The 13,404-nt window shown below is 38.8% G+C and overlaps 1 protein-coding gene across 5 annotated transcripts in view; it reads right to left on the bottom strand.

Annotated features, from left to right (window-relative positions):
* Positions 1–266: 266 nt before the first annotated feature.
* LOC135467628 (rho family-interacting cell polarization regulator 1-like) overlaps positions 267–13,404 on the bottom strand; it is a 69,208-nt gene continuing 56,070 nt past the window's right edge. For all 5 annotated transcript variants that reach the window (XM_064745407.1, XM_064745408.1, XM_064745406.1 and 2 more), the window contains 15 exons: positions 13,105–13,168; positions 12,125–12,294; positions 11,170–11,315; positions 10,221–10,332; positions 9,277–9,759; positions 7,752–7,876; positions 6,764–6,980; positions 6,407–6,536; positions 5,748–5,906; positions 5,251–5,400; positions 4,583–4,732; positions 4,136–4,182; positions 3,552–3,635; positions 3,172–3,265; positions 267–2,558 (listed from right to left, as the gene is read on the bottom strand). In XM_064745407.1, coding sequence (XP_064601477.1) covers positions 2,464–2,558; positions 3,172–3,265; positions 3,552–3,635; positions 4,136–4,182; positions 4,583–4,732; positions 5,251–5,400; positions 5,748–5,906; positions 6,407–6,536; positions 6,764–6,980; positions 7,752–7,876; positions 9,277–9,759; positions 10,221–10,332; positions 11,170–11,315; positions 12,125–12,294; positions 13,105–13,168 — 2,226 coding nt within the window. In that variant the 3' untranslated portion in view covers positions 267–2,463. The remainder of the gene's footprint in view (positions 2,559–3,171; positions 3,266–3,551; positions 3,636–4,135; positions 4,183–4,582; positions 4,733–5,250; positions 5,401–5,747; positions 5,907–6,406; positions 6,537–6,763; positions 6,981–7,751; positions 7,877–9,276; positions 9,760–10,220; positions 10,333–11,169; positions 11,316–12,124; positions 12,295–13,104; positions 13,169–13,404) is intronic.

Here is a 13,404-nt window from a genome sequence, read left to right on the forward strand (position 1 = left end):
ATGCCAAAGAGTGTATCCCCAGATGTCATCAGTTGAATGTTAAAACAATGGACATGGACAACTTGCCACGAGCCCAGGACAAGGTAGAGTTAAATGGACATAAACACAAATGTAAAAATGAAAAAAAGAAATAATGAATCTAAGACATCACAATTTAATTATACCGAAGCCTTAACCATAAGACTACAAACACTGAAATGTTGATCTGACCAGATGAATAATATAAATATATGCAGACATAGTGTATATTCATATATATATGTGTGTGTGTGTGTATATGTGGAGGATGAGATGCCTACAGATCAGTGAATGGTGAAGAAAGATAATATCAGACTATAAACAATACTGGGCGGGCTATAGGCTTCAGTCGTCAGGGAGATAAACAGATATTTTTACAGTGTATACATACATATATATGGTAAGAGTTAGTATTCGTTGTAAGCTGACTCCTGAATCTGCTCACACCAGACTGATATCTTGCCTGCTGCTGTACAAAGGTTTACCATTCTCTTCTTCCACCTGTTTACCTCAGTGCTGATCATTCCTTCTCAATATTGCACCTCAGATCACTGCTTCACTGCATGGGAATAATTTGATGCTAGCACTAAGGAATTACTAATCTCATGCATTTTCATCAGAATTACATTTAGTTTGGAACAAGCTATGGGTGTACAATGTACTTCTTGAACTCCTGGAGATTATTTCACAGATAAAGTTTAGTTTGTTTCTTTTTTTTTCCTACCAAAACATTACCATAAAATGAAATTTTGATCTTTTCTGTATTGTAAAAAGACAGAAATAATAATATAAATTGCAGTTTTGATGTGTTTTGTGAATAAAAAGGTTATAAAATACATGTAGATAGTTTACTATAAAGTTACTAAGGAATAGGACACACTAAAGTTCAATTATTGAAAAAGAAATTAAAATTCCTGTCCTTCAAAATAAAACGAAATGTGAATGAAATCATGTGTCACAGACTTAAGATAACCGGATCATAGAGAACAGCTAAGAGCTTTGTGAGACAGTTTAAACCAAACATCTCAGCACTTTGGACACATTTTGTACATTCAGCTCATTGAGAAAACAGATCTGGACATACTCAAGTTGTCTCCCCTGCTACATGACACACTGTATTTTGGTTTCGTACAATATCAACATAAACTGAGGTCAGAGTGCATAAGTAGACTAGTACATATACAAAAGGGTTAACAACTCAAATGAAGTTAACATCATTTACAATATGAATTAATAACTGATTTCTATGGTAATAACAGAATTGCAAATATATGTAGATACAGATGCGAAAACTTGTGTATTTCAAGTTAGACAGAAAGAGTTCCCTTTAGTGGTAAATAATTCATGGCTATTAAATAGTCTATATGTACACAAACTAACAAAACTGTATCACAATACAACTGAAATACCGGTCACAGTAAACAGAAAAAGACGGGTCACTGTATCTGCATGTCCAGTAGCAAAGAAAATCACACTGCTCTCAACATTTCTATGCACTATTTCAGGAGATAATTTTCTAATGACTTTTGTAAAATTTGGAATTATTTAACAACTCGCTATATACAAATCTTATTTTACTACTTCTGCAGTAGAACACATACAAACACACAGAAAAACTGATACAAATTACTGAAGCATGTACATCATGGTTATATAAAACTGCTCAACACATCAAGCCACTCGCTTCACTCTCCACTGTCTCCACAAGCACCCTTTTCTCACGGGCACTCATCCAAACATCGTCTTTACACTGGTATAAATTAAGTAAGCATTCTAACATCATATAAGTACTAAGCATACGTCCCATGAGAATGGGGTCCATCACAAAGTCTGAGCAGTCTTCACCACTATCTTTATAGTTCTCGCAGCATCCATGGATCATGACGACAGACAATGAGCAAGAGACGTCACAAGAACACTGATTGCTAGCTTGATGAGAGCACAGCAGTCACATCCTAAAGCAGGAAAAGTCGGAGGAACTATGTACAAATCTTCCCTGACCATGTGGTAGAATATAAAGATTGGGTTGATCGTCGTCTCCAAACCTGAAGTGTTGGAAGCCAACAGGTCTGATGGTCTAGAAATACATGTATCATGGCATTCTCAGCATAGCCATTAACACAATAAGTCTCTAAATTGTCCTGTCACAAGACTGCATTTTTTCTGTCTACAAAAGCACAGATCATTTTGATAGTCTTTGTCCATGCAAGGAGGTCACCAGGTTTCAGTATATGCAGGGAGGTCGCCAGGTCATCATCTCCTATGCTGACATACAGTGGGAGACCTGGGGCTATCCTTGATCACCCTTTGCTCCCCCCAGGCACACAATGGATTCTTCCTTTGGACCCGCCCATCTGATATCCATGTTCCTGGAGAAGGGGCCTGCTGGCTGGAGAAGGGTAGTTGACATCAGGAAGAACTGAAAGATCAGCTGTAGTTCCGATCTCAGGAACTTAAGTCAAACTTCTTCTTCACCTGTATTCCCTGGAAACCATGTGTGCCAAGTTGAGCCTCCCCGTATGCTTTCTTCCCTTCCTCACCTGCAGTATAACATGTATGTTATCAATCAGTGAAGTAGTCAATTTATGCACTCTTACATGCATTAGAGTAAACGAGACAGTTCTCAATTATTTTATTCTATTTATCTGATTGATGTTTAAGGCAGTACTCAACAATTTCCGTTTATACGACAGCCATCAGGTTTAGGGGGGAGGAAACCAAAAGGTCTGCAGTAAGCCAACAACTTTCGCTAGTTACCTGACAAACCTCGTGACACAGTTACACACGAAGCAGTAAGAGCTGAATACGAGCCTCATTGGTCAAAGCCTAATAGCTGCACAGAGCAAGTGCTTTAACAATCTGGGCCAATGCACTTGTCAAATACTTGCAAAATTCTAAAATTCAAAATCTTTTTCTATCCCCTGTGTAATGTCAACATACATATTGCTAACTTCACTACATACACCATAAAAAGTTCAATGTGGTCGCAATACATTTTGGCCAGGATTTCACACTGTAAACTACAGACCACCACCTGCTACCATATGGATATTCCATGCCTGTTTCACACTTTTCAGACTAACTATAACATCACATACACTTCACACAAATGGAATAGAACCACCCAATCCGCTGAAGCCAGTGACCACATACCCAGTGAGTAGAGAGCATCCTTGGCCCTGGCCCTCACCGTCAAGGAGCTATCAGTCTGACAAAGGTACACCAACTGGTTTATGCTCTCAGATGCCTGAAAAACAAGCAACCATGACAGTGCAAAATTCTGAGTTCAGTAATGTACACCCATTACATGTGAAACTCTATGGAAAAAATGAATATGTCCATGCACTATAAATGCCCCTGGATTTTTGTAAAGCTAAGACAGAATCTATTTAAAGTCTTTTCATATGTAAAAAAATAAGTAACAACATATGGTGAAGCATTTGTGAATTGTATAACCATACATTACTATACAACTCCCTAGAATCATGTTGTAAGTTCACTCTACACAAAAAGAACACATTAGTCATACTTACTCTGAGTAGGGATAAAGCAACGCAGGCACCAGCTCTTGCTTGGACATCTTTGTCTTCAAGGAATTCAACAAATGCAACCATGGCCTGTAAATGCAAGTTAAATACACTTTTGGCTTCTTGACAAAATTCTGACTACATGTATAACCTACAGCCACCAAATATTTATTTACTTATCTCATTGGTGTTTTACCCCATTCAAGAATATTTCACTAATACAGCAGCCAGCTTTATGGTGGGAAGAAACAGGAAAGAGCCTGTGGGCAACTTAAGGCCATCCACAGGATGTTGATACACCTTCCCACACATAACAATAGGGAAAGCCAGCACGAGGCTGGACTCGAACTCACAGCCAATGCAATGGTAAGAGGTTCCGAAGTCACTGTGCTGCACTAGCATAGCTATTAACCCAGATGGAGTGCTATAACTGCATCATACGTTCAGATATCGCGTTACAATTGCAAAGTTTTATGTTTTCAAAATGACTTTTTGTCAAAACTATATTCAGAACCTTATTTCACCATGTTTTCAATGTTTTTGTAATTTTCACTCTCCACTGTTAGAACCAAGTGAGAACAGCCACCCACCTTCTCACGATCTGGCTTCCTCTGTTCTATCTGCTTCAGGTACGTGACTGAAATACCGAGAATTTCAATAACAATCATAAAATATACACCTGACAGAATCCGCTGTTTACACACAAAATCAAACTCCAATTTTTGAAATATAAAAGCTCCATCCTATCACGATGCACCATGGAAAAAAAAATATATAGATACATACTCTTACAAATTTCCTAGTACGGAACAGTTTTTTCAGTTAATGACTTGTAACAATGTTGCTATTGTTAGACAATTGTTAATGTTTATATACAAAGCATATAAAATGAAGAACTGTTACCTAACTGTATCATGCATACAGGTAAACTCATGGCCAAATTGGCCCAATGCAATTCAGATCTATCATATAATATACATGTATACACAGCAGACAGATTTTAGTAAGACTGGAGAGAACGTATGGTGGGGAATTACCTGCTGACTGTTTGATGTCATACGACTCTGACATGGTAAGGATACCTAGTGTCCTCAGGCAGGAGGCTGGAGGCAAACCTTTGTGTAACGTCAGGATTGTCTTTATCACAATGTCTACATTCCTGCTTTGTAACCTCTCAGTCATCCACACTGGAAATACAGGGCATCAGCATTTAATCATGGCGGTCACAATGTGTTGTTGAAACCCAATACTAGTAATAAAGTTAATACATGTGCAAGATAAGCTCCTCTGCTGAAGCATTATGAAATATGCCAGATTTGTTATTTAGATGTTTATCACCTTTGATATAGTATATCTAATTCAGTATCACCTACATTTACACAGATTGGGTTTGAATCCTGTCCTAAAGATTTTATTTTTACTTGCACAATGTGTTTGGGTTCAAACCCGACAGACATTTGTCCATGCCCTAAAAGCTGAGGAGAGAACTACGCTTCAATCAAACATGTCTGCCAAATATAATAAACTAAAATAAAAACACAAGCTTGATAGACTCTCCTACAAAAGACCTGCTACAACCCTTGTCTGGTAATGTGAATATAAACTGTCACAAAGGCTAAGCCTTATTTTCACACGAGGCAGAAGAGCATGACAAGAACACCTTCGGTGAGGCTATATAAACACTGCAGGCTGAGGAGCTACTCACATTCCCCTGCGGCTGTTTCTACATACTTCAGGCCTCCTTCCTCCTTAAAGTAATGCATAAACTGATGTAATGTCACAATGACACTGGATTTTGATTTTTCTGTGTCAAAAGTTGGCAAATCTACCACTCTGGACACGATTTCTCTGCACACTGTAAAAAAACAAAAAAAAAAAAAAAAACAATCTGGTACTGCTGTCAAATAATTACGTTGCTAGTATAAGGTCATGATAGACTGTTTATCAATACATAACAAATCATCATAACATGATAATTCAGCTGGTAACACATTGTCTTAAGCTTAAACCAGTTTATTTGTATATTTATTTAATTCTGTTTAATCAATCAATGCCATACTCTTCACTTTGTCACTCGGTCAGGTTTTAATATATTGACAAATGAAACCACAGAAACCATTGGCTGTAGCAAGAATAAAAGTTAAACCAAATACTCCCAGAAGGGAGTTTATAACACCTTTGCCAAAAATATCCTTCCCATACCTGCAGCAGGTTGTACGTCGTACTTGGCTTTTATCTTGCTGGCAAACTTCTGCTCCAGCACGCTGGACAGTCGCTCCATGCTGACAAATAACACATTTTGTTCTACAGCCTTGGTCCAGAACTCCTTTAGCTGTTTGTCTGTTGTCAAGTCATTCATGACTGAAAACCAAAACAGGGATAGCAATGTAAGATCACTGTACATATCATTCTTATTTCATCCAAGAAACTTCCTTAGGGCATAGTATTTCTCTTTTTCTTTAAGTAACAAAAGTTTTGGAACTTAAAAATACTCCCGTTATGGTAGATTGATGAACAGACAATGCCATCGGGCTTTGTGTTGATAATCAATATATCCTCCAATTTCAAACTCGAAAAATGAAGCCATTTTGAGATGAGAAACATATCACAAAGAGGGACACAGCTCACCTTACGTAAATTCTAAAGCAATGTGACTTGTTTTCAAAAAGACTTTTGAGACAAATTGTGAACATATTTTGTAACTTTGTGAAGTGAAGAGGTCTTGTATATATAGTGGCAATGTTTACAGCCTGACACTGACATACACTATAAAAGAACCTGCAATACAGGCCCAATGTCAAATGTCACATTAAATGATATTTTCTACTGTTAAATCTGAGCAGACTGATGCTATGTGGTACCTGGGAAGAGGTCGACCGTGGGACTACATTTTGCTATCATGACCAGCTCTTCCAATATGACAGCCTGCTTCTGTAACTTGTCCACGGAGTAGATCTCCTTACACTTCAGCGGACCAAAACTCCCCAGGTTCTACAGAAATCACAAACAAGACAAGGTATAAAACAGGTCTAAATTTGTTCAGTATACTGAAGTACATGTAATTTGTTTCTAAATATACCTTTTGTGTGTGAAAGCCTTGCGAAAGAAGAGTTTCACTGCAAACCAATGGACTCTCACAATCTAAAGCAAAAGCTTTCACAGCATGAACAAATACACAGAATTCTATTCAAGACTTGTATGAGTACAGCCTGTCTTACCTCTAGCAGTTTCTCAGCATATACAAGATGATGCATTAAGGCCTGGTCCACCTGTTCATTGCCAGTGGATGCAGGTTCTGGACTGGAGCCTAAACTTGAGCCAAACTGGGTGTCCTCTGATAACCGTTTTGCTAAGGATTCAATCCCAGAATCTGCCGTTTTGGCTGTGGATTCTGGACTGGCTAAAATGTGATCAAAACTAGACCGTCTACTTGTCCTGTAATAGATGATAGATAATACCTTATTTTTATATCACAGCAATAAAAATTTACCTCAAGATGAAAATAAGCCTTACATGGAATATGATATAATGATATATATAAAAAAAAACATACATAAAATTACCAATTCAGAGATTTCACTTAACTTTCTTTTGAAGAAAAAGGAGTGAAGCATAATGTCTTACGAAATAATTATTGCACCACAATAACAATGAATTTCACCATAATATTACAAGAATTTTAAGTATGTTCACCAGAAAGAGAAGTTCAAGGGGTCAAGATATGACCAGGTTAATTAACTAGACCTGCAAAAATCAATGATTAATGAAGACTTATTGATGATATGAGCTTAGCAAGAATGCATTGCAATCAGCAAGGATTCTCTAACGATATTCAAGGCATGGGCAATCAAACACAACTGGTAACGCCATTACTCTGTGATCGCTTGACGTCAGACAAATGTCGAATTGTGATCAGTTACTTAGGTTTATGTCCGAAACAACAGCCTCTTTGTGCGGGAAAACAAAAAAAACTGGATGATTTTGTACTAAGTGAACATTCCACTTCACATATTTCCTAACTCCTATCTTTCTCAGCCCGACCATTTCACATTTTTTTGCCCCTGCAGAATGTCAGCTGGGATATTAATTAACCTGTGTAATATACAATAACGTGTATACATATGTATATATAGACACATCCAGAAAATGGTGTAAACCGGTCTGCTAAAGAACAATAACTAACTGTTTTCACAGCCATTTACTTACTCTGGTGATCCAACGATATCCCCACTGTCTGTAACATCCTCCGTGTTCAGAAAGTCAAAAGCTCCAAGAGCACTCTCTATGGACACACTCACATTGGAAGACTGGGAACTGCTGCGTGATCGCCTCTGCAACAGCAACAACACCATATATAACCATAAACACGTATTATATTACAAATAACAGGTATGATATAATAATAACACACTTCATGTAGCCATACAGACTGCTGCAAGGCATACAATAAATTAGACACCAGGAGCACAAGCTGACTTGGGAAGACTGGGATAAAACCATCAGTTATAACACAATTTATCCTGTTACAGTGTATGCAACTGATCAACATACGCCATACCAGGTCAGCATACACCATACCAGGTCAGCATACACCGTAACTGGTTAGCACACACCATAACAGGTCAGCATACGCCATCACATGTCAGCATACACTGTAACAGGTCAGCATACACTGCAACAGATCAGCATACACCATACCAGGTCAGCATACACCATAACAGGTCAGCATACACTGTAACAGGTCAGCATACACCATACCAGGTCAGCATACACCATAACAGGTCAGCATACACCGTACAGGTCAGCATACACCATAACAGGTTAGCATACATCATAACAGATCAGCATACACCATAAAAGGTCAGCATACATCATACCAGGTCAGCATACACCATAACAGGTCAGCATACTTCGTATCAACACATCAGCATACATCGCATTAACACATCAGCATACACCCCAAAACACCTCAACTCGAATTACAAATAAAACATCATACATGTATCCCTTGATCCCTGTTTACTTTCTTTACCAACTGCATCCCTCAGTTTTCTTTCTGATTTTCCTCATCATAAATCAAAGCAGTTTTTCAAGAAGAAGCAACTCTAATAGTTATGACTCACGTTACCTGCCTATAGTAAGAAAGTATGAGTGAATGAACTGCGTTCAAAGCTAGCCTTTGTATGGAGGATGTAGAAGCTAAGGTAAGCACATGTAGTGTAAAGGTATAACATGAGGTGTCAGCAAAATGTGACAGGTTATGATAGCTTTATCCAGCACAGCAAACATAACATCACACATCACACTGTATAACATGACATGTCAGCTAGGTTATCAGAAGCCCACTGTTGTTATTACCACAGAAAGACAACACATTGTCTACTCTTCAACATTAACAGTAAATGACCTAAAATTTTGAACATGGCTTCACTTACTGAAGTTCCATTCATATTAGAAACATGTATTCAGGTTTGTTTAGAAAATAAAATATCCTACTGGAAGCATGTGAGAAAATCTTTTAAGGTTTGTTTGGCATATCCAAATTTGGCATATGGAAAAACTTTCAGAACCCAAAGTTATATTTTATGACATTCAATGCACCTTTTTGGGCGAATTTTTAAGGCAAATAAACTATATTAGTATTTATAACTCCAGCAGACATGACCTTACTTGTTACAGACTATTCTGTACAAGACTTATTTACAAGGCATTATGACTGCTGTGTGCTTACCCTCAACATGCATTCCAGGGTGGAGACGACCTCTTCTAGTTTCTGAAGCTCCGTGTAATGACCCTGGAAATCTTCAAGGGCGGTGCTCAAGTTAGACAGGGCCTCCTCTAGTGTGGCCGCCTCGTCCCGGGACACCGCTGCGCCAGCTGGTAACATTCCAGAGAATCGGGGTGGGGGAGGGTCAAACCTGTGTGGTGGTAAAGTCGGAGCTGGGCTTATGCTGCTGTTAAGGTTTGGGGCGCTGGCTAATACTGCCTTGGGGTGGGAGAGGGGTGACACAGGGGACACCGGACTCTCCTTTATTTGAGGTAAACTGCCATTGTCTCTAGGCTGGGCTGAGAGGTTTGACACGACCCCTAGTCCTGATCTAGCATGGGCACCATTCTGTTTTCCATCTGAATGAGACGTTCCAAAGCTGTCATCATGCTGGGATTTCCTTGGAGGAACTGGATTCGACAGTCGCCTTTCACCGCCTTGATCCGGCTGCAAAAAACAGACAGCACATTGCATCACAAATTTGCTTAACATGCTCTATGCAGCTTAACCTGCATCAGCACAATGTTTGAAATGACATTTTTCTCTGAAGTGGCTAAAAATGTTTTTTTTTCTTTTTTGTTCTTTCTTTCTTGCACTACCTACAAACAGAGGCTATTTTTTGTACTACCTACAAACAGAGGTTAATTTTTGTACTACCTACAAACACAGGCAGTTTTGAAAGAATGATGTAGCCAATATCTCTAAATATTACATACAATAGGAAAATCTGAATACTCGACAGACTATGGTTCTAAATTCACAAACTTGATGTACATACCCTTGTGTAATGGAAATGCCAAAAGAATGATGCATCATTTGAATATAAATATAGCATAAAACAGGAAAATTTGATACGAAGATGTATCCCACAAACACTGGTTTTGAATTGACAGACTTGATGTACATACCCGTGGTGAGTATTGACCATTGAGTGTGACCAGACTGACGGGCCTTTTGCGCGCCCCCTGTGTCCGTATGGAATCAAAGTATGCCGCACTTTCGTCTACCCCTTCTAGAGGGCTGGAAAAAAAGGGCAAGGAGGAGAAATTTAGATCAAACACAAACACGGCGGAACCAGGGTTAACCTGGAGAGAGGATTAGCAGCAAGAGAGAGATAGGACGATTCACATGGCATTTCTTACACAAGAAACAGATTGCTGACACAGACTCTGTATACACAGTAAATCTCTGAAGATCACTTTCAGCCCCAGAAAGTCAGGAATTTCTTTTATCGTTTGCTTTAATCTTTTTTTTTTATCCTCAATGATGTAATCACAGGTTGGCAAAACAGTCACAGGAATGCAGAAATATTTTTAAGTATGCATTTACCAGAGAATGTAGAAAGTCTGTATGGGAAATTCAGATTAACTAGCTTCTGAAATCTATTTACTGCAAATAGATAGGCTTCCAAACACTGCAAATCAGAAATGGTTCTCTCAGGGACTTCACTGTGTATTTCCCAGAAGCTATCAAGACCAAAACTTCTGATTAGATAACTATACTGTAAACAATGGTGCACATGTTGGGGTATTTCCCCAACACCATATCACACATATTTGATTGATTTATTTATTTATTTGAGTGGTGTTTAACATCAAACTTGGGGATATTTCACTTATAGGGCAGTATCCAGCATTATGGTGGGGCAGGTCATACAAATTTCACATTCTATATACAGAATAACACAGATGACTGTAAACTGATGTAATAGACATTTTTACACAAACAGATTAATCAAATGAATACGACAGAATAGCTGACAGCAGTATAGCTCAATCTGTCCACTGGCAATAGAGTTGCTCAAGAAGAATTGACTGTGTTACTATAGCGACTGTAAATGAGAAAAATGAGACTTACTTCCAGGTGATGATGACGCTGAGTTTCAACGAGCCATTCGTGTTCACGCTGACCGTCATCATCTGAGGGTGGGCTGAGAATAAATCCTTCGTCTCACAGTTCTTCAGACCCAGCACTATTGATTTAAAACTGCGAACTTCCACAGCCTGGATGAAAGACAGAGAAGAAAAAAAAATGCAGGTATTAAAAAAGACTGATCACATTTAGCCAGCACTAGGAAATGCCAGCTGTGGACAAACACATAGCCGATTTACTCTACCAACAACCACAGCCTAACAAACATTATTTAACAGTTTAGCCAAACTCTGGGCCATAAGCCTACAGGAAGAGTGTTGTGAAGCCTAGTGGGGTAAGGACGGGGGTGGGGTGGGGCCGTTGTTAGGTTAGGTATGAGACACCCTGGTCTCTGTGTCCAAGTCAACTTCGGTCACACTTCCACGGGCCATGTTTAATTTGCTTAATCTAGCTATAGTCTCTCATTGATCTTGTGTAGGAAGCATAATCATGGAGACCCAGGGAATACAAACCTGGGTCATGTAAACATTACAGCTAATCAGCTCTACAACAACCACACACTTAGTACACCAAACACAGTTATATGTAGCCACTTCCTTTGACTGATTCATTTATTTAGTTATCTGATTTGAGTTTAACACAGTAATCCAAAATTTTCACTTAAATGAAGGCAGTCAGGCTTCTGCATAGCGCTACATGGGGTGATTTGAGTAAACCACCACCACCACTGACAAACCCTCCAGACTTCCAGACTAAAAAAAAAAAAAAACACAGTTGGAGCACCGACAAGTGGATTTGAACACACAACCTTTTAGGTCATGACTTTGACCGTCGCAGTCCACAAGCACTTTACCCATTTAAGCCAGCAAGGGCCTCACTTTCTTTAGCCTCACTACAAAAACCTTTACTTAATATCCCAATGCATATTGTCTGTGCTTACTTTTATACTGATGATATCACCAAGAAGTGCCTTGAAGACAAAGTCTGGCACCTCCCATTTCTGTGAACTATCCTTCTCTACTCGCCCTTTGCTCTTCCATTTCTGTGATCCGTATCTGAGCGTGACTTCAAACACATCTCCAGGACAGAGGCGAGCAAATCCCACCATGCCTAGAATCAAAGCAAGTGTCATTTTAATCAATCAAGCAATATGGAATTTGTCAAGATTCAATCCACTTTAGATTTAGTACAAGGCAGATGTGTACATGTATATATGAGGATAAAGCAGTCAAGAGTGCGTGTAAGGTGCCTCCTTGTTCCAGGACGGATTTCCAGCGCTCTTTTATCTAGTGCTGCTTCACTGAGACGACGTATCAAAGGCAAGTAAGCCACCCCGCCAAGGCCATTATACTAATATGGATCAACCAGTCATTGCACGGTCCTCTTAATGTTGAATGCCAAGTGAGGAAGTTACCACTTTCTCTTTTAAGGTCTTAGGTGTGACCCGACCCAGGATTGACCATCGATCTACCGCTCCAGAAGCAGATGCTCTACCAACTAAGCTATTGCGGCTGGTCCATTAATGGGTCATGATGAACTACATTCCACATGTACAGAATCAAACATCAGCAGATTTCAAAAACCATCAACTGGAGCAAAAAGAACCCAAGATTAATCAATTTAGAGAAAGTGGTTCAAAGTGTGCTAAAAAAAAAATGTTCTAATATTACATCATGACAAGATTTATTAATCTACAGAAAAACCTCAAGACACATGAAGTCACTGACATACTTTACTTTTTTCAGAGAACTGCTGGAAGCGACAAATCTTTCTGGTTACGTTAGATGTGACAAAATTATCCCAAGTCCAATTATCAAACTGGTTCTGTAACTGTTTCTTCCTACTTTTTACCCATCATTAGAGGAATAAAAACTTTGGTCTTGAAGTCAGATATCTAGGCTAGGAAGCTGATGATCATACCTTTTAACTTGCAGTGGAATGTGCCCATCATACTCTCCAGCTGTGCTTCTATCGCGCACATCGTCTGGCAAAACACATAAATAACAGTAATGTCTAATGAACAAAACATTTTAAAATCTTTCCCAATTACGTTTTTCATTCTTATCTTCTGAATACAGACATTTAAATGCTTACACAAATGTCTCACAAATATCAAGTTTAACTGAGCAAATTAGGGACACTCCAAAAGGCTGTAAAGAGACCAGAACTCCTTTTTTTCAGATATTTGTAAAGATCAAAATACCTTTTTTTCTGATAGCT

The sequence above is a fragment of the Liolophura sinensis genome, chromosome 6, assembly GCF_032854445.1.
Source record: "Liolophura sinensis isolate JHLJ2023 chromosome 6, CUHK_Ljap_v2, whole genome shotgun sequence".
Taxonomy (NCBI): Eukaryota; Metazoa; Mollusca; class Polyplacophora; order Chitonida; family Chitonidae; genus Liolophura; species Liolophura sinensis.